At 45.9% G+C, this 24,059-nt stretch overlaps 1 protein-coding gene across 1 annotated transcript; it reads right to left on the reverse strand.

Annotated features, from left to right (window-relative positions):
• Positions 1-21,353: 21,353 nt before the first annotated feature.
• On the reverse strand, positions 21,354-22,262 carry LOC137829130 (uncharacterized). Its single transcript, XM_068635925.2, has one exon. It carries the CDS (start codon positions 22,260-22,262, stop codon positions 21,354-21,356), a length of 909 nt encoding a protein of 302 aa, XP_068492026.2.
• Between the last annotated feature and the right edge of the window lie 1,797 nt (positions 22,263-24,059).

Genomic DNA, 24,059 nt, shown 5'->3' on the forward strand with positions numbered 1-24,059 from the left:
ATCTCAGCTTTATCAACAACCCCAAACCATTAGTCTGGAGGATTTTCTAAGACACAATCCACCCAAATTTAATGGGAAGGTAAACCCATATGAAGTAGACTAGTGGGTGAGAGACATAGAAGGAATATTTGAAGTTACTCAATGCACTCAAGAGAGAAAGTTATCTTATGTCATTTATATGCTTACTGAAAAAAGCTCAGTCTTTGTGGAAAGGTATCAAGTAGATGATGGAAGGCAAAGAAGAAATTGTCACTTCAAACCTTTTCTTGATAAGTTTGTGGTAGTGTTCATAAATGATATATGGATCTATTTTTGTACAAGGGAAGAACATGCAAAGCATCTTAGAATTGTCCTAAACATTTTGAGAGAAAAATATTATATTGCTAAACTTTCAAAATGTGACTTCTAGATGTCAAATATACACTTTTAGGACTTGTTATCTCTGTAAAGGGGGTATTAGTGGATTCTTCAGAAGTGGAGGTTGTACTTCAATGAGAACGTCCTAAAACTATTATAGAAATTAGAATTTTTGTGGGATTAATAAGATATTACATAAGGTTTTTCCAAGATAATGGCTCCATTGACCTAGTTTACTAGAAATGGTCATCCTTTTGCATAGACTGAGCAATGTGAGAAAAACTTTGAGTAGTTGAAAAGAAGGTTGACAAACGCTCTTGTGCTAAAAATCCCTGATACCAATAAGTCTTTTGAAGTTGTATGTGATGCTTCCTATCAGGGATTGGGTTGTGTTCTGATGCAAAATAAAAAAGTCGTTGCCTATGCTTCTCGTCAACTAAAGGTGCATAAAAAAGTATCCAACTCATGATTTGGAATTGGCAACAGTTATGTTGGCTTTAAAAATCTGGAGGCATTACCTTTATGGAGCTAGTTTCAATTTATTCAGTGATCCCAAAAGCTTCAGATATTTATTTGATCAGAAGGAGCTTAATATGAGGTAGATAAGGTGGATTGAATTCTTAAAAGACTATGATTTCCAACTAATGTACCATCTTGGGAAGGCAAATGTTGTTGTTGATGCCTTGAGTCGTAAGAAGATATAAATTTCATCAATCTTGATAAGAGAGTTGGAATTGATTGAAGATTTAAGGAGTTTGAATTTGGAGGTTTCCATGTCTTCAAATTGCATTAGTTGTAATACACTTGTTATAACTAATGAATTTCTGGAGAAGATGAAGGAGAAGTAGTTGGGAGATTCAAAATTGAAGAACATCTCGGGCTCATTAGATACTAACAAAGCTAACAATTTCTTTTTAGGAGTGGATGGTATTTTGAGATTTAAAAAAAGGATATGATAAGACTTATTGAGATCTTGATACATCTTGGTCATTCCTGGATGTAAACTGAGTTTGCTTTTACGACATTCAAATAACATTGTTTACTTTAGTTCACTACCCTCTGGCCTGACATGAAGAATGATGTACCCAAGTTTGTAGTTGCTTGCTTGACTTGTCAGAAATCAAAGATTGAACATTAACGACTTAGAGGCATGTTAACTCAGTTAGTCATTCCAATGTGCAAGTGAGACAATATCTTAATGGATTTTGTTACCCATTTATCACCTGCTTTGAGGAAACCTGACCCTATTTGGGTCATAGTGGACAGGTTGACAAAGACTGAACACCTCTTGCCTATAGATTTGAGAATCTTTATGCAGAAGTTGACCCAGGTTTACATAGATGAAATAGTCAAATTGCATGGTGTACCCTCCAGCATAACATCCAGATTCACCTCCAAATTCTAGCAAATACTTCAGAAAGCTTATGGAACCAAACTCTGCTCAACATATCATCCTCAAATTGATGGCTAATCGAAGAGGACTATCTAATCATTAGAGGATTTGCTCAAGACTTGTGTGCTAGATCATTTGGACAGTTGTGATACCTTTGGTAGAGTTCACTTACAATAACAGTTACCAAGCTATCATATGAATGAATCCTTTTCAGGCATTGTATGGAAGAAAGTGCAAGACACCTCTATGTTGGTTTCAAGATGGTGAGAGTATGTTAATTGGACCAGAATTAATTCAACAAACCAATGAGAAGGTCAAAATGATTTAGGAAAGATTAAAAACATCTCTCAGCATGCACAAATCTTATGCGGATCAAAGAAAAAGACCTTTAGAATTCTCTTCAAGTGACCATGTTTTCTGAAAGTTACACCATTCTCAGGACCATGTAATTTGACCATTCTTAGAATTCTCTTCAAGTGACCATGTATGGAGAGCAATCAAATCTAAGAAATTGACTCCTAAGTTCATACGACCTTATCAAATTCTCAGGAGAATGCATCATCTGGCATATGAAATTGCTTTGACTCCACCCTTAGTTAACATCCACAATATTTTTCATGTATCCCAGTTAAGAAAGAATGTACCTGATCCTAGCCACATTCTAGATTCTGATTCAATCCAAGAGAAAGAAAATCTGTCATTTGAAGTGAAGCCAATCAAAATTTTAGATTCACAAGTAAAACAACTCTGTGGAAGAAGTATATTCCCATGGTGAAAGTATTGTGGGATCTCATCTCTGGAGATTCCCCTTGGGATATTGTAGAGGAGATACGAGCATCATAACCCAATCTCTTTCTTGGTAAGTTCATTTTTTATGACGGAATATTTTGAAGTTGGGGATAATGTAACAACGTAAAAGAAAAGAACAGGGAACAACCCCCCCACGAAACTTTGGTTTTCTTTCTCTCTCTTCAACTTTCTCCCTTCCCTCTCCAATTCTTACTCAATACATCCTCTATTTTAGAATCTGATTGCACAACGACCGTCATGACCAACAACGAGACTAATTAATGATCCAGCGTTTGTTAATCTCCTTTTATTAGGTGCCCACAATAATTATATAAATTACCACAGAACTCAAAGAATCAGGTACACAATTACCTAATCCTAAATACTGAGTGTCGAGTGCGGAAGTCTGAGTTGAGCTAGCGAAGAGGAGTGGGGGAGCAAGAGCATGAGAGTTCAGCTAAGAGGAAGGAGTGATGTGCAGACCAACCAACCAATGAGTGGTTCAATAGTTCTCTTGGTTTCAACCCCGTTCGAAATATATATATATATATATATATATATATATATATATATATAATTGGTGAAATGTTGATAAATTGATTTGAATTTATAGATATGATGAATTTTAAACAAACTTATTTCTATAAGAACGTAGTCTTATACACGTATACGTATTGTTTAAGTGGTAATATGTTATAATTATATTGTTATGATGTAATATGTTATGATCATATTATGCACATGAATTGATACATATGCATATTTTAGAGTCATATAGGGAGGAATAGAATAGTTTTATTTATGTGTTATATATTATGGTCTTTGTCTCTTTCACCGCTGGATTCTTATAATTTGGTCCTAATTTTGATAAAAAAAATTAAATATAAGATCAGATTAAACTTTTCACCAGGTAAGAATATAAATTAGTTACATTTGAAATTTGAATATCAGTTTAATATGTGTTTACTTTTCAAAATAATTATAATATTTATATGAATTATTTATTAATATTGTCAGAAAGTATAATCAACAACAACTTTTGTGGAGTTAACTTTGTGTACAAATATTTAAATTCTAGACTTCATTACAATGATTCGAGCATAAATTTATTAAGAACAAACGACACATTAATTAATTAATTTTTATATTATTATTTACATGAATAAAAAAATTGCAAACTTAATAAATCAAATCATATAGAAGGGTCTTACCAATTTTATCTCAATTCGCACTTATACTAAAGCTTTGTGTCGACAGTGACATAATTGCCCACAGTCTTCTATTGTTACCTTTTCACTTTTAATAAAGATTAATTTTCACGTAATTATTTTTCTGCTTATTTTTTCACCCAAAACAAATTCCTTCCAGCTTGCTAATTTATTGAATATAAAAATAGTAGGAAGAAAAAGTTAAAACTCTTCATTCAAAACCTTCAAGTATACTAAAAGATTAAAAAGCTTTTAACAGAAGTAGTATAGAAGAAAGGTAGAATATTATTTTTTAAAAATGTGACAGTAATATGTCAAAGGTGTGACAAATCACAATAAGCGTTAATGATTTGTTTTCTCCTTTTGGTAAACATCGGAAATTTCAAATGAATACCTCTGTTGATGATTGTCACTTTCTTAGACACTTAATTAAAGCCATGAGAAAGGGAAAGGAAAAGGAAAAGAGCGTGTTTTACTTTTATGGGGAACATGCTTTCTTTATATGTCTTCCTCTGTCTTTTACTTCCCTACTTCTCTCAATATCAAATTAAAATAGTGGTTTCACCCAACCATCAACTTATATATATTACTAATGTTTCATTCTTGAATTTTCCACCAATGAAACACATAGGTCTGGAAAAAAAAACATTATAAATATAAGTTAATTATTTTCAAATCATCATACAATATAATATACACATTTTAAACATCAAATACATATATCAATTATAAATTATAATTGAATTTCTTTTATTTAAAATTTAAGAAATTTTAAATTGTATTTTAATAAAAAAAAAGTGTAATTAATCACATGACCTCTTTCAAAAGATTTTTATTAAATATATTGTTCAAATATTTTTTATTTTTTTATCAGCAAAGAATGAAATTAAATTAAAAGGGATACTGATCCGGTCGGTCATCGGTAGTCGATGACGTCAGCAGCAGATAACCACGTGGGCCACCCGTAGCGTGACACGTGGATCAGGTGGCAGAGAAATCAGGGAGGAGATCACCCGGTATGGTAATCGATGGTCAGTAACCGAGTGGCCACCGACAGATCAGTTCCAAGATAAACACCCGGGGGAGAACGCAAGAAGCAATAGAGCACCGATCAGTCATCGGGTGCATGGTCATCGGGGTTTCGTGTTACACGCAGTTAAACTGGGACTGAGATTCCCAGCGAGAGCGTTACGCATGGACCTCGCATGATCATACCTCAGAGAAAGAGGAGCTCCTCGCCGGTAGAATCGTGCACGAGAGTGGCCTGAGGGAGTTAGTAAACCAGTCAGTGATTGGTGACTCTCTCAACCCATTACGTGCATGACATCGTGAAGGGGAAATCGTGTATGCAGAGAGCAATGCTTGGTGAGTGTGCCTAGTCCAGCCACACCTGGCGTTCTTCTGGGAGTGTGCGAGTCACCCAGATGGAAGAAACGCGCTAAGTTACTCCGCAAGGGAATAACTTAGGCGTACAAAGAGATGCGCTAGAGCCCTTCAGGTAGTGGCACGTGTACGGTTAGATGTGAGTTGCATGCCTCCACGTGTCACCATCTGAGAGGGGCGCGGCCAAGATAAAGGTGCACTCCGTGTCGTGAAAGGTACACACAGAACACACAGACACCCACGTGTACGTTTTCGCACAAAAGCATAACAAAATTCTGACACACGCAGAGAATAGCGTAACAGAATTCTGTTAGGCACAGACACAGAGAGAGAATAAAAAGAGAGAATCAGAGAGAGATTGATACAGATGATTTTGTTAGTGATTCTGTGATCTAACTTGAGCGTCGGAGTGCAAACGGCCGCTAGAGGCGCCGTCTGTGTGTTTTGCAGGTTGCGTTTGAAGTTCCTAGAGAAGGTTCTAAGAGCACTCTTGCGGACAGCACAGTTGCCTAGGCGGGGTAAGGAAGCAACAAAGCGATTCCTCCATGTTAGAGTTGGCGACAGGATCATTTGGCGCCCACCGTGGGGCCCGTGTGAATCGTGGTCCCATCCACACCAAAGTTTCTGAAGTTTCTCAAAGTTTTGCTGAGAAAATGAGGAGAACAAGACAAACATCACCTGCGCCATCTGCTGAGGAAGGAGCTGTGACAATGGCACAGGTCCTGGAGATGATGCGTGCGCTGCAGGACAATGTCGCAACGTCGAGAGCTGAACAAGAGAAGATGCAGGCGGAGTTGGCTGCATCGCAGAGTAGGAATGATGAGCTGAATCGCGTTAATGAGGAGCTGAGAAGGACGTTACAGACGCAGAAGGAACGCGCAGTTGGAGAAGGGATGTCGATGCCACCATCGCCTCCGAGAGCGTTCCCTATGCCATTCTCCCCTGAAATCATGCAAACCATGGTACCTCCCAACCTAGTGGGAGTGAAGGCGTTGTTCACAGGGGTAGAAGATCCAGAAGCGCATCTGACGGCGTTCCACACTCAGATGATGCTGTCTGGGGCTCAGATGCCGTGTATTGCAAGATGTTCATGAGTACACTGAGTGGAATCGCCATGGAATGGTTCGTGAGTTTTCCAGAGGGTCATATCACGTCCTTCCATCAGTTTTCGAAGCTTTTCACTGAGCAGTACATCGTTAACAGAGCACCTTCAGTGGTGTCGTACGATCTGTTCGATGTACGCCAATATCAAGGTGAGTCACTGAAAGACTACCTCAACCGCTTCGGAGCACAAGTGGTTAGATTGCCCAGCAAGGACGAGGATATGCTGGTGCATGCGTTTAAGAAGGGAGTGTTGCCTGGTCCCTTCAGTATCAGAAGCCATCCCAGCACCTTTGCGGAGATCCGACGACGCGCGATGGCGCACATAGTGGCAGAGACAGAGGTTTCTGAGAAAAGAGGAAGTGCTGCACCGCTGAAGCCGCGTGGAGGACAGGGGAAGCAACAACAGCACACGAGGGTGCATGAGGCAAAGGAGGGAAAGAAGGTGCAAGGGAAACCTCGTCCTTATGCACCCAGGAAGGACCAGGGCAGGGGGCGTGCAAGGGAGAATAATGCACCCCCAAGATACGATTTCATGGTAGGGTTGGCGGATCTGATCGCCCTTCCTACCATAGCCGCGAGACTCCGAGTACCAGAGAAGACAAACAAGGTCCTAGGGAGGAAAAAGAACGAGTGGTGTGAGTTTCACCAAGCCTTTGGTCACACACTCCACTCCTGCTTGGCGTTGGGACACCAGCTGGCGGAGTTGGTAAAGTCTGGGTTCCTGGCAGATTACCTGCGGGAGGCGCAGGGTGATCGCGCATCGGGGGCCCAAGCAGGACAACAGCAGCATGAAATCTCTGTGCACGGGGAGGTGCAGACGATTGCGGGGGGCTTCTCCGGTGGGGGATGCACCGCATCACAAAGAAGAAGGTATGCTCGATCGGTAATGGCCGTGGACTCGGTGGACGAGGGCCATTTCCCCGAGGTAGATATCACTTTCAAGAAAGCTGATCTACGGGACGTTATACCGCACGACAACGATCCTGTGGTCATCTCCCTCATCACAACAGGAAGGCGAGTGCACAGAGTGCTCGTGGACCAAGGGAGCTCGGCAGACGTCATGTTCTGGCCGACATTCAACAAGTTGCAGCTATCCCCCGATCAACTAAGGCCGTATACCGGATGTCTTTACGGCTTTGCAGGGGATCAGGTAGAGGTGCGGGGGTACATTGAGCTGAGGACGACGTTCACCGATGGAACAACAGCCCGCACCGAAAAGATAAGGTACTTGGTAGTGAACGCCCCTTCTGCGTACAACATCTTGCTGGGAAGGCCAACACTCAATAGGTTGGGTGCAGTGCCATCGACGAGGCACATGAAGCTGAAGCTACCATCGATGGAGGGGACCGTAATAACCATCAAGTCAGATCAGGCTGAGGCTAGGCGCTGTTATGTGAACAACCTCAGGCAGAAAATGAGCATATGCCATGTCACCTCAACACCACCACCAGGTGTGCTCGAAGAGCGATCGGTGGTTAGGGGAACGCATGGCGATCAGGAGATGGAGGCTGCTACGCTGGGGGGCTCCCAGGTAACTCAAGTGGAAGCAGAGGAGGAGGGCATGATCACTCCTCGCGAGTCAGGGATCGCGAGGGAGGTCATCGCAAGCGAGAGAAGACCCCACCCAGCTGAGGGGTGGGTAGAAGTAGATATAAGGGGGAAAAAGTTCAAGTTGGGAGGATTGCTCGGCGAAGAAGAACGAGGGCTGATCGCCGGGGTGATCGAGAAGCACATGGGCGCGTTCGCATGGTCAGCATCTGACATGCCAGGAATCGACCCTGACTTCCTTTGCCATCGCCTGTCGATGGATCCTAAAGTCCGACCTGTGCGTCAGAGGTGAAGGAAGTTCAACGAAGAGAAGAGGAAAGTGATCCACGACGAAACGCAAAACCTCTTTGCCGCAGGGCACGTCAGGGAGATCCAGTACCCAGAGTGGCTAGCGAACGTGGCACTGGTTCAGAAGCCAAACGACAAGTGGAGGATGTGCGTGGACTTCACTGACCTCAACAAGGCATGCCCCAAAGATTCCTACCCTCTACCCAGTATAGACGCTCTGGTGGATAGCGCATCAGGGGGGAAGCTACTCAGTTTCTTGGATGCATTCTCAGGATACAACCAGATCAGAATGCACCCCAGGGATGAATGCAAGACAACATTCATGACTGAACGGTCTTGCTACTGCTACAAGGTAATGTCGTTCGGGATGAAGAATGCGGGGGCTACCTATCAGCGACTTATGGATAGGGTGCTCTCGCCCATGCTCGGAAGAAATGTGCATGCTTACGTAGATGACATGGTGGTCACATCCCGAGAAAAGGAGCAGCATGTGGCCGATCTGGAGGAACTATTCACCACCATCGCCAGGTACAGGTTGAAGCTCAACCCTGAGAAATGTATTTTCGGCGTGGAGGCAGGGAAGTTCTTGGGATTCCTCCTGACAGAGCGGGGAATTGAAGCCAATCCAGAGAAGTGCGCAGCAATCGTGGCAATGAGGAGTCCAACGACGGTGAAGGAGGTGCAACAACTCACCGGTCAGTTGGCGGCATTATCCCGGTTTATGTCCGCTGGAGGGGAGAAAGGTCATCCGTACTTCCAGTGTCTTAAGCGCAACAGCAGATTCCTTTGGACACAAGAGTGCGAGGAGGCCTTCATCAAGTTGAAGGAGTACCTGGCAAGCCCACCGGTCTTATGCAAGCCACAGGTGGGCATCCCTCTTCGTCTATACTTCGCTATGACGGAGAAACCAGATGTAGCGGGAAGGATGGTCAAGTGGGCGGTGGAATTGTCTGAGTTCGACATTCAGTACGAGCCCCGAGGACCGATAAAGGGGCAGGTGTTCGTCAACTTTGTGGTCGAGCTGTCGTCGGTCGCGACACCTTCGGAAGGGTTAGATTACCGATGGGTATCATCGGTGCATGGCTCTTCCAATCAGCAGGGAAGCGGCGGTGGGGTCATCTTGGAAGGCCCGAACGGAGTGCTGATCGAGCAGTCCCTCCGCTTTGCCTTCAAGGCTAGCAACAATCAGGCGGAGTATGAAGCCCTGATCGCAGGAATGTTGCTAGCAAGAGAAATGGGAGCAAGAAGTTTGGTTGCCAAGAGTGACTCTTTGCTAGTCACCGGGCAAGTTACGGGGGAGTTCTAGGCGAAAGATCCCCAGATGGCAGCTTACCTAGAGTATGTACAACTCCTGAAGACGTCCTTCACCGAGTTTGAACTGGTTCATGTGCCGAGAGAGCAAAATGCCAGAGCAAACCTGCTTGCCAAGTTGGCCAGCTCAGGCAAGGGGGGAAAGCAAAGGACCGTCATTCAGGAGACCTTGAAGGTACCGCGAGCGTTCGTGTCAGACAACCAGGTACTTCAAGTGTACAAGTTGATGGAGCGTCTGGCGATCGGTCATCGTTCACTAACCCAAGAGACGTTGAAAGCGCCAAGGGTTAGAGCGCGACCGGCAAAGACCGATGATGTGATGGAAGTCTGCGCTGTGACGGAGCCCGACGCGTGGATAACACCGTACCAGTTGTATTTAGAAGATGGTGTACTCCCACTGGACCCGGCAGAGGCAAAAAGAATAAAGCGGAGCTCGAGTAAGTTTACTTTGATTGATGGAAACCTGTTTAGATTTGGGTTTTCTCATCCTGTGCAGATCTGCGTGTATGGAGAGCAATGCACTAGGCTTATGTCAGAGCTACACGAAGGGGTGTGCGGAAGTCATGTGGGCGGTCGTGCTTTGGCAAGTAGGATCCTCCGCGCAAGGTACTACTGGCCAACGCTGAAGGAAGACTGCGTGAGGTATGCTCAACGTTGCAAACAGTGTCAACTTCACGCAGATTGGCATAAGGCACCCCCTGAAGAGTTGAAGTCTATCCATAGCCCGTGGCCATTCCACACATGGGGAATCGACATCCTGGGACCTTTTCCCCTGGCGATAAGGCAGATGAAGTTCCTCATTGTGGCAATTGAATATTTCACCAAGTGGGTGGAGGCAGAACCAGTCGCACACATCACCGCACAGAAAGTTGAACACTTTGTCTGGAAGAACATCGTCTGTCGTTTTGGAGTACCCAAGAGGCTGGTCTCCGACAATGGCACCCAGTTCACAAGTCATCAGCTAAGGAAGATGTACGAGGAGTTAAAGATACAACAGGTCTTCGCCTCAGTGGAACACCCTCAAACCAATGGGCAGGTGGAGTCAGCCAACCGAGTATTGCTCAGGGGGCTGAAACGAAGATTAGAGAAAGCTAAAGGAAAATGGGCAGAGGAGGTCCCCAAAATCGTATGGTCCTACCATACCACTCCACAATCCAGCACCCATGAGACACCCTTTAGCCTTGTCTACGGGACGGATTCCATGATCCTCGTAGAGATACAGGAGAGCTCCCCCAGGTTTTTGAATTTCATTGCCGAAGAATCCAATGAAGAGCGAAAGGTGAATCTCGACCTACTGGACGAAGTGCGAGAAGAAGCCAGAGTTAGTGCTGAAGCCGTCAAGAGAAGAGTAGAACGGAGGCACAACTCCAAGTTGAGGCTCAGGCGCTTCCAGGAAGGTGATCTGGTGATGAGAAAGGCGCATCAAAATGAGATGGAAAACAAGTTGTCTCCAAAGTGGACAGGCCCATACAGGGTGGTTGAGGCATTGGAGAATGGAGCCTATCGACTGGAGACTCTGGAAGGAGGAGCAATCCCCAGGACGTGGAACGCCACCCACTTGAAATTTTATTTCAGTTAAGTTGTAAAGTAATTGCGTTCTCGCGCTAAAGACACACTCAGTGTATATACTGAAAACAGTTGAACAGATAAGGGGGCACTCTTTTCCCTAAGGAGGGTTTTTAATGAGGCCACCCAATAAAAAGATTATCAGTATATCAAGTGTGCAAAAGTTTTCAAGTTAAAATCCTCCTCGCCCCAGGCGCGAGTGCAGGTGGTTGGTTAGGCCTTATTCGCCCTAGGTGCGAATATGGGCGCTGATCTAAGTCCTCCTCACCCCAGGTGTGAGTGCAGGCGACTAGGGTTCGAAAGGCCAGGGGTGCTAGTAAGACCAAGAGAGGGAAAGGAAGGATTTTGACAAACGTCCTTACCCACTTGGCATATACCAATATTGGCCCAGTAAAGCTCTTAGTTTAAACCCTTCTCACCCCAGGAGTGAGGCAGGGAAAGAATAACCCGATCCGCCCAAGGTTGATGACCTTGGGGAAAGTAAGAGGGGTTACCGAGAAACACTCTTCTTCCCCCAGAAAACAAGGTATCACCTCTGACGATTGATGTCCTCTATGCACTTAGCGCTAGAGCGACAGAGAAGCAAAGTGAAGTACGAAGAACGATGACTGATGAGTTATCGGTGGGTACGCTACCCGAAGAACGATGACTGATGAGTTGTTGGTGGGTACGCTGCTTGAAGAACGATGACTGATCAGTCTCGCCTGGTCGGATGAAATTTTTCCAAACAAATTCTTACACAACAAGCTGAGGCAGACAGACTACGCCTAGTCAAACATCCAGTACGAAGCTATGCATAAGAACTGTTAAAGACAAAGCTAAGGGAGTAGCTAGTCGTGATCAAGTAGAGGCCAAGATCAAAGAGTACAAGATCGCGCTAAACCTAAGCTAGCTAACAGTTAGTCGTGTGCATAAAGAAAGATGAAGCTCAAGAAAATACAAGAGAAGAAGTTTATAGCTGAAACGAGTATGTATTCACACCAAGTTTTATACAAATTCCAAGTACAAAAAGTTGTGCAGAAGTATAAAATTACAAAAAAGAAAAAGAGCTTAAGGAGGAGGAATGAAGCTTTCCATTCACCACTTCATGATAAATGCTGAACTGTGAGAGGTCCAAATCCGGGAGAACGCATTGGATCTGCTCGAGCGCCAGCTCGAATCCATCAGCAAGGGCTTCAGCACCCACGCTCATAAGGTCGGCGTTCTCAGCTTCTAATTTTTGCTTTGAGGCCTCCGCAACATTCTTCTCGGTGGTAAGGGCAGCAATGGAAGAGGTAGCTTCTTCCAATTGGCCCTTTGCCTCAGACAGCTTACTCACCACCTCCTCAAGTTTCTTCTCCCCAGTAGCGACCGTTTCCCTGGTAGACTCGAGATCCCCCACTAGTTGTGAGTTCAGTTGGCGTAGGGAGGAGGTCTCGGCCTCCAGGTGGATCACCTTGCTCTGCAGTTGCACCACCTCGCAGTCCAGAGAGTTGACGGCTTGCCCCATCAAGATCTCAGTCTTAATGGTCTCTTGGACCTGCGCTAGGTACTCTCCCCTGGATTTTTCCACCATACCCCTCATCAGATCTACGGACCCTTGGGCAGCCTCAAAGTCACTTTGCAGTGACTCCTTGTCGTGCTCAAGCTCCTTGATCCTCTTCTCCAGGATTAGTTGCTTGCGGTGTTGGGTGGAAAACTCCAGGGAAAGCACTATTTGCTTAGCCAAGTGCATGTCCACCTCTTCCCCGTTCCATTCGATAAGCTCCCGGCTGCAAATGAGCTGTCGGACCAAAGCAATGACTCGGCTGAAATTCTCATTGCTAGCTCCAGAGCCGCTTGGTCGCGAGCTGCCCCCACCACCTTCAGCAGTAGCAGTGGAGGTTGGTGGTGGTGGTGGCGATGCGAGAAGTCCCGGGGGACCCCCCGAGTGAGCAGAATCGCCCCCAGCAGGTAGAGTGGATTGACCAAGAGCTTGGCCTGCTGGGGGAGGAGATGGAAGTGGAGCTGGGGATGGTGGTCGAGGAGCTGGAGATGGTAGTTGTTGGGGAGAGGGGAAGGATGTTGGCACTGGGGCAGGTTGAGCAGAAGGGGGCGAGGCTGAACCTTCCTCTATCTCCACCACTTCAATCTCCCCAGGCTGAAGGGATGAAGCCCCCCCAACCTCTGGAAGTTTCCTCTTGCGGTGTACAAGAGGAGAGCCAGAACTCTCCTCTTCGGTTGAGGGGGTAGGGGCAGCAACAGCTGTAGCAGATGAAGGAAAGGCCTTCGCTAGCCTTCTTCTTTTCCTCACTGGCTCGGGGCCTTCAGTTGGCGCGACCGAGAGAGGAGGAGCTGCGATGGGCTCGGTGGTGGAAGAAGAAGAGCCAATCATCTTGGCGCCCTGGATTCGGGCAAGCTCCAGCAATGCCTTCCTCCTTTCCTTCCCTGAAGTCATGTCTACATCGAAGGAAAAAAGAAGAGTTAGATGGCATAATTATGCAAGTGGGTCAAAATGTATGCAAGTATGCATGAGAATGTGCAAGTATCCTAAGAGGTGAAAGAAGAAGAGCCTACCTATGTACTTCTTCAGAGCCAACACATCAAACTCGTGTTTGATGAGAAGAGCTGAGCTGTACTTTGCCCCTAGGAACAACCCACATAGTTCGCGCTCGTAGGGGGCCATGACTTCGAGGCCACGGGGTTTCTTGAACTCGACCCCAGGAACCCAATAAAGGGGAAACCCCTCGAGCAATGTTGGACTTTGCAGGGTAGCAGATATCATATAGAACCTGCCCTTCCAATCCTTGAAGGATTGCTGGTACAGGCCCAAGAGCACCCGTCCAGCAACCCCGTTCAGGCTGACCCAGGACCTATCCCCAGGGTTCTTCGCCTCGAAAAAGTATAGGAATACATCTACGGAGGCGTTATGCCCGAAGTAGTTGCAGAGGATCTCGAATGCCCGTATGAAAGCCCAGGCATTCAGATGGAGTTGGCAGGGGGCGACATTTAGCTCCATCATCAACTCCTTCTCAAAGAAGGTGAAGGGCAGGCGCAACTTCAACCTCTTGAAGATGGCGGAGTAGACGAAGGTGAAGGGCAGGCGCAACTTCAACCTCTTGAAGATGGCGGAGTAGACGAAGGTGAAGGGCACCCCATTGGTGGCCCTATCATCCGCACAGATGGGCATCCCTCGAGGAGGAATGCGTATACGGATATTAAAATCGTTTTCCCTGTCGACGGCGCAAGAAGGCTCATCTGGGTCGTTGCTCAGAAGGGATTTGAGGTGACCCTGCGGTAGTAGGGTGGAGGTTTCGGCCAGCAACGCCAAGGGAGCCCAGTCGTAGACCCTGGCGTTGAAATGGTCAGAGGAATGGAAGAAAAACAGAGGAAGAAGGGGAAATGATGAATGGTTCGGTGAAAAACAGAGGAAGGGAAGAAGAAAGAAATGTCCAGGCGAAAAAGAGGAAGAGGGAGAAGCAGAAAGCAGAGTGAGGGGCGCGAAAACCCTAGCGCGGGTCGAGAAGAGGAAAAACAGAGAAGATGAATGCATGATAATGAAAGGGACGACTGCAATCGGTGAAAAGAGCCTAAATAGACCAAGGAAGAAGAAAAACCATACCTTTGAGTGATCGCGAAAGGTTTGGAGGTAGAAAGCTTGAAGGAAGATGGGCGCGGAGAGAGGGAATTCGAAGTGAGCCTGAGAGTGTTGAAGAAGATGATGAAACAGTGAAAACGCGCGCCTATTTGAATAATGGAAGCGCTAGCGACACTCCAAACTGGCCGTTGATGCGGCCACGTGTCCAAAGATTAAGAAAGGAAGTTGTAACGTTAAAAGGCAACACGTGAGGTGGCACGTGATGCGGCCCCACTTGCCACGTGGACCGAGAGCGCGACCACTTAGTCTCTTCGTTGAGAACGAGTTCACAACTCGAGACTAGGGGGCTTGTGATCCGGTCGGTCATCGGTAATCGATGACGTCAGCAGCAGATAACCACGTGGACCACTCGCAGGGTGACACGTGGATCAGGTGGCAGGGTAATCATGGAGGAGATCACCCGATATGGTGATCGGTGGTCAGTAACCGAGTGGCCACCGACAGATCAGTTCCAAGATAAACACCCGGGGGAGAACGCGAGAAGCAATAGACCACCGATCAGTCATCGGGGTCTCGTGTTACACGCAGTTAAACTGGGACTGAGATTCCCAGCGAGAGCGTTACGCATGGACCTCGCATGATCATACCTCAGAGAAAGAAGAGCTCCTCGTCGGTATAGTCGTGCACGAGAGTGGCCTGAGGGAGTTAGTAAACCGGTCAGTGATTGGTTACTCTCTCAACCCATTACGTGCATGGCATCGTGAAGGGGAAATCGTGTGTGGAGAGAGCAATGCTTGGTGAGTGTGCCTAGTCCAGCCACACCTGGCGTTCTCCTGGGAACATGCGATTCACCTAGATGGAAGAAACGCGCTAAGTTACTCCACAAGGGAATAACTTAGGCGCACAAAGAGATGCGCTAGAGCCCTTCAGGTGGTGGCACGTGCACGGTTAGATGTGAGTTGCATGCCTCCACGTGTCGTTGTCTGAGAGGGGCGCGACCCAGATAAAGGTGCACTCCGTGTCGTGAAAGGTACAGACAGAAAACCCAGACACCCACGACCCTGACTGTGGTGCATTTTCGTACAAAAGCATAACAGAATTCTGACACACGCAGAGAACAGCGTAATAGAATTCTGTTAGGCACAGACACAGAGGGGGATAAAAAGAGAATCAGAGAAAAATACAGACACACTTTTTTACACACATTATTTTGTTAGTGATTTTGTGACCTAACTTGAGCGTTGGAGTGCAAACGGCCGCTAGAGGTGCCGTCTGTGTGTTTTGCAGGTTGCATTTGAAGTTCCAGAGAAGGTTCTAAGAGTACTCTTGTAGATAGCACAGTTGCCATAGGCGGGGCAAGGAAGCGACGAGGCAATTCCTCCACGCTTGAGTTGTCGGCAGGATCTGCGGGTTGAGAAGAAGAAAAACAGAGAAGATGAATGCATGGTAGTGAAAAGGGTGAATGCAATCGGTGAAAAGAACCTAAATGGATCAAGGAAGAAGAAAAGTCATACCTTTAGATGATCGCGGAAGGTCTTGAGGTAGAAAGCTCGAAGAAAGTTGGGTGCGCAGAGAGGAGATTTGAAGTGTCTGAGAGTTGGAGTATTGAAGAAGATGATGAAACAGTGAAAGCGCGCGCCTATTTGAATAAGGGAAGCGTTAGCGACACTCTGCGCTGGCCGTTGATGCGTCCACGTGTCGCGAGATTAAGGGAGGAAGTCATAACGTCAGAGGGCAACACGTGAGGTGGCACGTGATGTGGCCCCACTTGCCACGTGGACCGAGAGCGCGACCATTTAGTCTCTTCGCTGAGAACGAGTTCACAGCTCGAGACTAGGGGGCTTGTGATCCGGTCGGTCATCGGTAGTCGATGACGTCAGCAACAGATAACCACGTGGGCCACCCGCAGGGTGACACGTGGATCAGGTGGCAGAGAAATCAGGGAGGAGATCACCCGGTATGGTAATCGGTGGTCAGTAACCGAGTGGCCACCGACAGATCAGTTCCAAGATAAACACCCGGGGGAGAACGCGAGAAGCAATAGAGCACCGATCAGTCATCGGGTGCATGGTCATCGGGGTTTCGTGTTACACGCAGTTAAACTGGGACTGAGATTCCCAGCGAGAGCGTTACGCATGGACCTCGCATGATCATACCTCAGAGAAAGAGGAGCTCCTCGCCGGTAGAATCGTGCACGAGAGTGGCCTGAGGGAGTTAGTAAACCAGTCAGTGATTGGTGACTCTCTCAACCCATTACGTGCATGACATCGTGAAGGGGAAATCGTGTATGCAGAGAGCAATGCTTGGTGAGTGTGCCTAGTCCAGCCACACCTGGCGTTCTCCTGGGAGTGTGCGAGTCACCCAGATGGAAGAAACGCGCTAAGTTACTCCGCAAGGGAATAACTTAGGCGTACAAAGAGATGCGCTAGAGCCCTTCAGGTAGTGGCACGTGTACGGTTAGATGTGAGTTGCATGCCTCCACGTGTCACCATCTGAGAGGGGCGCGGCCAAGATAAAGGTGCACTCCGTGTCGTGAAAGGTACACACAGAACACACAGACACCCACGTCTTTACTGATTGTGGTACGTTTTCGCACAAAAGCATAACAAAATTCTGACACACGCAGAGAATAGCGTAACAGAATTCTGTTAGGCACAGACACAGAGAGAGAATAAAAAGAGAGAATCAGAGAGAGATTGATACAGATGATTTTGTTAGTGATTCTGTGATCTAACTTGAGCGTCGGAGTGCAAACGGCCGCTAGAGGCGCCGTCTGTGTGTTTTGCAGGTTGCGTTTGAAGTTCCTGGAGAAGGTTCTAAGAGCACTCTTGCGGACAGCACAGTTGCCTAGGCGGGGTAAGGAAGCAACAAAGCGATTCCTCCACGTTAGAGTTGGCGACAGGATTAGATACAAAGGGATATCCCAACCCTTTTACATGAAACACCCTCAAAGGAGGGGAGAACAACTTGTTTGCTATAAAACACTACAAAAAACTAGCATTAAAAAACATCCTGCCACTATAACGCTGAACACACTAAAACAAACAAAGCAACAACACCATCAAGCATCCCCACAACCCACAGAACCCATTCACCCTCACACTCTATAAAGCCTTACACACCTGAAAGAACCTGACAGCAGCAAAAAAAGGAGTATAGTAGCATTTTGCTCATTCACCTCCAGCCATTCCCCTGTTTCTGCAATTCCCCTGTCGGTAATTCATGACTTGGCAGCACACAATTGGGTATATTCCACCACAAGTTGCGGAACATAACACTAGTTTTGTCAATTTTCTTCCAAAAAAGCACTGACAAAACCCCACTGGAGGCTGCAGAAATCAACGTTTTGAGTAGTCCCTACTAGCCATTCCCTTGATTCAGCTATTCCACTATTTGTATTATAGCACTCGACAACACATAAGTGTGCCCGAAAGGAAATTCCCAGGATTGGCGGCACACTAGCATGAACCACTGTAAAACCTGCACAAATCAAACAAGACAGCCCCAAACACACAATATGTGCAGCAAAGGAACAGAGGACCACCCCTTTGCCAGGGTTTCCACCCCCAAAAAAGATAGAGATTGGTTTATAATAAATCCACCTTAGACAAAGCCCTGTCCCAGAAAAAACTTACAATCACCAAACATACAAGTGCAGAAAAAATAATGCAGCCCCTTCCCTACGGGAGGCCGTTGTGATGTGAAGAGTGCTTTGCTTTTCCAGGCCCATGTCAAAGAGACATTTAACACAAAGAGTCGCTTCCTCTCTGTTGCATGAAACAGTCTTCATCACACTCCTACCACACCCCTACCAAACCCGCAAAACATACACTGCCAAGGCAACAAGGTCACAACAAATAAGGTCTGTCTTGAGATAAAAAAAAACACCATGATTTCTTTGCTTCTTCAGAAACGCCACAGTGCCTGACCCAGGGGGGAACCATGTCCACTTTCATTGTTAAACTCCCGAAACACCTCTATTCTCATGGACAGAAAAAAGAACACCTTATACCTGCTAATAACCGACCTCACTACCTTATTGCACCATACCTGTTCCATCTTGAACTCCAACCAATCAGCGAACCAAGAGAAGGCACTGGTTTGGATACAAAAGCCAGTCAGAGAAGGCGTACGAAAAATCTGATGTTTTATGCTTTAACCATAACCATGACTGCAGCTGAGCGTTCTGGAAAATCTCATCAGAATCAGGCACCCCTTGTCTGAAGACCACAATGTTCCTATGCTCCCAAATATAGCTAACGATAGCCGCCCAAAAGCCTAACCAAACCTGGTTCTGTTTACTGGAAAGATGTATTAAATGAAAATTCATAAAGTGGTTCATGAGATCCTTATTTTCGACACCTAGAGTACCAATCCACCTATAACATCGGGACCATACTTGTTGTGCAACACCGCATTCTAAAAAAAGGTGTTGAGAGGATTCCTCCGACAGATTGCAAAGAGCACAACGGGTTGAGGTCACAGGCACACCTCTACTCAACAAATTAACTCTATTAGGAATTCTATCAATGAGGATTCTCCAAGTTGTAGTCAGAACTCTGGGCATGGCTTTAGCTTGCCATAGGAAACTAAATACACTTTCCTTTGCGGCTGAGCATTGATGATTAGCTAACATAGAATATGCTGACTTTACCGAGAACGTACCCTTCTGGTCCCCCTTCCATATAAGTTGGTCAAAGGAGTCCTTACACAAAACACCCGTACTTACTCTGGATAACATGTCTGCCTCCATATCCATCTCCCATTGAAACCTGTCCCTCCTCCAGTTCAGACTCCATCGCCAGCTATTCTCTTCCCATACTCCTACCTCCCCTACCCTTTTACCTTGGTCAAGTGACAAGGAAAAAAGTCTAGGATATGCCGCTCTAAGACACTCATTCCCAAGCCACAGATCCTCCCACAATCTCACTACGGCTCCGTTACCTACTTTCCACCCAATGGCCTTTTGGAACCAACCGTCTTCCTCACCTTCACCGCAGATTTTAGTGAGATCCTTCCACCACCATGATTGATATTTCGACCTAAACTGTAAATTTTCTGCTACAGTGCCATATTTAGATGAGATAATCTCTTTCCATTTGCCTCATTCACTACTCGTGAGCCTCCATCTCCATTTTTCCAGGAGAGCCACATTAAAGTTCTTCATTTCCTTCACCCCCAAACCTCCTAACTCTAAAGGCTTACACACATTTTCCCAGCTAACCCAAGAAATCAACTTGCTCTGTTTTCCCCAAGCCCATAGGAACTTCCTCTGAATACTACTGATTTTGTTGTACACTGCTACAGGGGCTTTGAAAATAGAGAGGTAAAACAAGGGAATGGAAGTGAACACCGATTTCAACAAACAGATTCGTCCTACCATTGATAGAAATCTCCCTTTCCAAGAGCTAAGTTTGGCTTCGACCTTTTTGACTACCGGATCCCAGAATTGTATCTTCCTTGGATTGCCACCCACCTCAACCCCCAGATACTGGAAAGGAAGCTTCATCGTTTTGCAATTCAGAGTTTTAGCATAAGTGCTCAAAGCAAAGCCATCCACCTTAATACCGGACAGTTTAGACTTGTGGAATCTAACTTTCAAGCCCGATACAATCTCGTAGCAACGAAGGATAGCCTTAATTGCAAAAATGTTATCAAAGGTATCCTCACACATAAAAAGTGTGTCATCAGCAAACTGTAGCAAACAACACTCGACCTTGTTTCTTCCCACCTTCAGACCCCTAAGAACATTCGTTCTCAACGCTTGTCTAACCAAACCTGCTAACCCTTCGACAACCACTAAGAAAAGGAATGGGGCCATTGGATCACCCTGTCTCAACCCCCTGGAAGGTTTGAATTCCTCCGTAGGGCTCCCATTCACCAACACGGATACTGACGATGAAACCAAGCACCCTTTAACCCACGAGATCCACTTGTCATGGAAGCCTAGCCTGTGAAGCATATCAAACAAAAACTCCATCTCACTGAGTCGTATGCCTTTTCAAAATCCACCTTGAAGCACACCCCGCTTTTTCCATTTCTCTTTACATCCTCGAGGACCTCATTAGCCATGACAACGCTGTCCAATAATCCTCTACCACAAATAAAGGCTGACTGGCATTCGTCAATGATTAAAGGCATTATAGTCTTCATACGGCTTGACAAAACTTTAGTAATAATCTTGTAGATTACTCCTACAAGAGAAATGGGTCTGAATTGGTCGAGCGAAGACGGATCTCTAACTTTGGGAATGAGCGCAATGAAGGAAGCATTGCAACCTTTCGGAAGAGAACCAGTGATGTGAAAAAGTTGCACTGCTGCCATAACATCCACCTGAAGCACTTCCCAACAACTCTTAATAAAATTGAAATTGAAACCATCTGGGCCCGGGCTTTTTGATCCTCCACATTCCCATACAGCAGTCTTCACTTCTTCCTCGGTGAAGCTGGCAACCATTTTTCTACTTACCTCCAAAGGCAACGACCTGAATTCCACCGAACCCAAATGTACACCAAAATCCTGTGTAGCAAAAAATCTCTTCTCAAAGAGTAGCTTTGCTTCCCTCCTTACAACTTTCGGTTCCTCACACCACTTAGAGTTAATCTCGACTCCTTTGACCTCATTTCTTAGCCTTCTCCATCGAATCACGGAATGGAAGAATTTGGAGTTAAAATCCCCATGTTTCAGCCAATTCACTCTAGCTTTTTGCCTGTAGATGGATTCCAACTTTCTATTAACCAACCCCAATTGACTAAGCAGATCCATTCTTCTCAACCTTCCCTCGTCCTCTAAAGCATCAATGTCATCCTCCCTGTCTAATTCCTCAATTTCCGTCTCAATGCGCCTTTTATCAGATTCCACACAGCCAAACACACTTTTGGTTCCACTCCTTAAGAACAGCCTTTAAGAGTTTCAACTTTTCTTTAAGAACGGAAATGCGATTACCTTCCACCTGATAAGATTCCCATTTATCCTTTATCATTGCAGTAAACCCCGGTTCCTTCAGCCATACATCAAGGGTTCTAAAAGGTTTGGGCCCCCAATCTTTAATGCATGATTTTAAGACTAGAGCGCAGTGATCCGAGACGACTCTCTGTTGCACATATTGTTTGGATGCCGACCAAAAATGAAGCCACTCTTCAGAGACCAGAAATCTATCTAGTCTGCTCTTTGCTGTGCCGTTCGCTTTGAACCAAGTAAAGTTTTTCCCTACACCAGGAATGTCCATCCAACCATTTGTCTCAATAAAGTTATTAAACCCTGTAATCTCCTTCTTTTGGCTTGAATAACCTCTAATCCCTTTCCTCTCCTCGGGCCTCCTTACGGCATTGAAGTTGCCGCATAAGCACCAAGCCAAATTCTGATAGGATTGCTTGAGTGACGTTAAAACTTCCCACAAAAGAATTTTATCCTGTAAGTTACACGCTGCATAAACATTTACCACCACACAATGACATTTTACTTCAAGGTGATAACCCACTATAGCAATAAAGCCAACCCCAACAGCGTGACTTCCGTACTCGAATGCTTCCTTATTCCACATTGTTAACATGCTTCCTGCCCCATTAATCCCTTCATGATGGACCCAACCAATGTTACAACTTCTCCACAAAAGAAAACATCTGGCATCTGAGAAAGAAGAAGTTTTCGTTTCCTGCAAACATAGAAAATCAGCACCCTCCTTAGACACAAGGTGATTCAAATACCTTGCTTTTGTCCCCCCTCCCAACCTTCTAATATTGAGGTTGATTATAATCATGGTAACTCCTTCCCACTTCCCACCCGAGATGCCTCTTTATCGTCCTTATCCCTTTCCTCTAGTCGATCCAGCTCTCCAACCAGATTCCCCTCACCCCCTGGGCATTCCAATCAGAGATTGCGTCCCAATTCCCAAATTCGAACTGATTCCGCATCCTTGACTTCCAGCTTCAACCGATCATTACAAAGGTGAATGTCTGTACTCGACTCCGCCAAGGCACAGTGGCTAAGCCTAGAGGAAGAATTTACCCCATGCTGGAATGTTCCGACTCCCCCATTCGACCTCCCCTTCGTTTGAGCAGTTTGCGTACCCAGCCCTCGCATAGACCTTAGTCTACGGAATTCCGGTGACGACTTGCGGCCCACTTCTCCAGTAGAAACAACGTCGTGTTCCGCAATTGATTCTACACTGTTGGTCGTCTTGCACCACTTAACACTTCCGCTTGATTGGGGGTCCGAGCTCCCCGTAGATGAACTCTCTCTCTCACTACTATGGTGGACTGCATGGCATGGATTGACATCAGAATCGCTCACCTGCGTTTGCAACACGACACGGTGATCCCCATCTTCCTTTGTACAAAGATGAATTGACGCAGCCATGGTAGCGAGCCCTTCCTCCTCACAGCGCATAATCGTTTTTCCCCCTTTGCTACCTGACGTTGGGCCCCTTGAAATTCCTTCTTTACTAACCATACCTCTCATTGTAGATTGGGCCTCATCTTGCTTAGGCCCAATAGCTAAGAGATTGCACCCATAGGCCCCTTCTACTAGGTTGGCCAGTGAATCCTGAAAAACTTTACATGCTTCGTTGACTTGACTAACTGCAGCTAAGGCTGCTCCTCCTTCAGACCCTCCCTTCACACGTTTTGCCATTTTAAGGAAAGAGAACCCACCTTTAAGCTGACACCCAATATCGCTCACAGCCTTATTCTCGAAAAACTTCCAATTAGCCGGTATCGAGGTTTGGGTCAGCCCCACCGCCTCGGAATTCTCATCCCGCTGCAAACCGACGCCTCCGCATTCATCCCCTTCATCGGACGACCTTCCAGAATGGTACGTTTCCTCCACCACGGTATCCGACGACGAGATACTATCGAAAGATGCATAATGATCATCGTGACATGAACATTCTTCTCTTTCTCTACTGGCTATCTCCTCTGTAATGACAATGTTATAAACCTTCCCATTAATCTTGAACTCATTCACCATATCCAGTTTTCAAGCTTTACGTAACCTAACCTGCAAACGGGCGAACTCCAGGTTCTACCACAGTCTAGTAGACTCATCTATCTTTACCAGAGATGCTACTTCTCCAACCACCTTCGCAAAACACTGTTTGTTCCACAAGGTTAACGGGATCCCATAACACCTCACCCAGACTATTTTATGCTCTGCTACATGAGATTCGGACTAGGGTTTAATATCATCAAAAAGGGAGACAAACCATTCATTATTAAGCTTAATGATATCCTCCATTCTAACACCTTCTTTGGGTGTTAGAAGCACTAAATTATCACCCATAAATCTAAGTTTGATTCTGCTCATACCCCCCTTAACAAACTCTTCATTCAAGGTATCAAAGGACATGTCAGGGGACATCCATCCAACTACACTCGAGACCAGCCACGGCGGCGCATTAGGCCTTGTTTCAAAAGCAGGTTTAGTCCATCTACTTCTTGAATGCTTACGCACAATCTTAGCATAGGATTGCTTAGGTTTTTTGGTCTCATCCTTCCGGACTGTTCTGTAACTCCACCAGACCTCCTCCTCCTTTATCTTACCTTTAATGCTCCTAGCT

This window comes from Phaseolus vulgaris, chromosome 7 (assembly GCF_051622355.1).
Source record: "Phaseolus vulgaris cultivar YP4 chromosome 7, ASM5162235v1, whole genome shotgun sequence".
NCBI lineage: Eukaryota > Viridiplantae > Streptophyta > Magnoliopsida > Fabales > Fabaceae > Phaseolus > Phaseolus vulgaris.

Excerpts from the sequence above, each read along its gene's own strand:
- LOC137829130 (XM_068635925.2), bottom strand. The coding sequence starts at position 22,262 with ATGATTATAATCAACCTCAATATTAGAAGGTTGGGAGGGGGGACAAAA.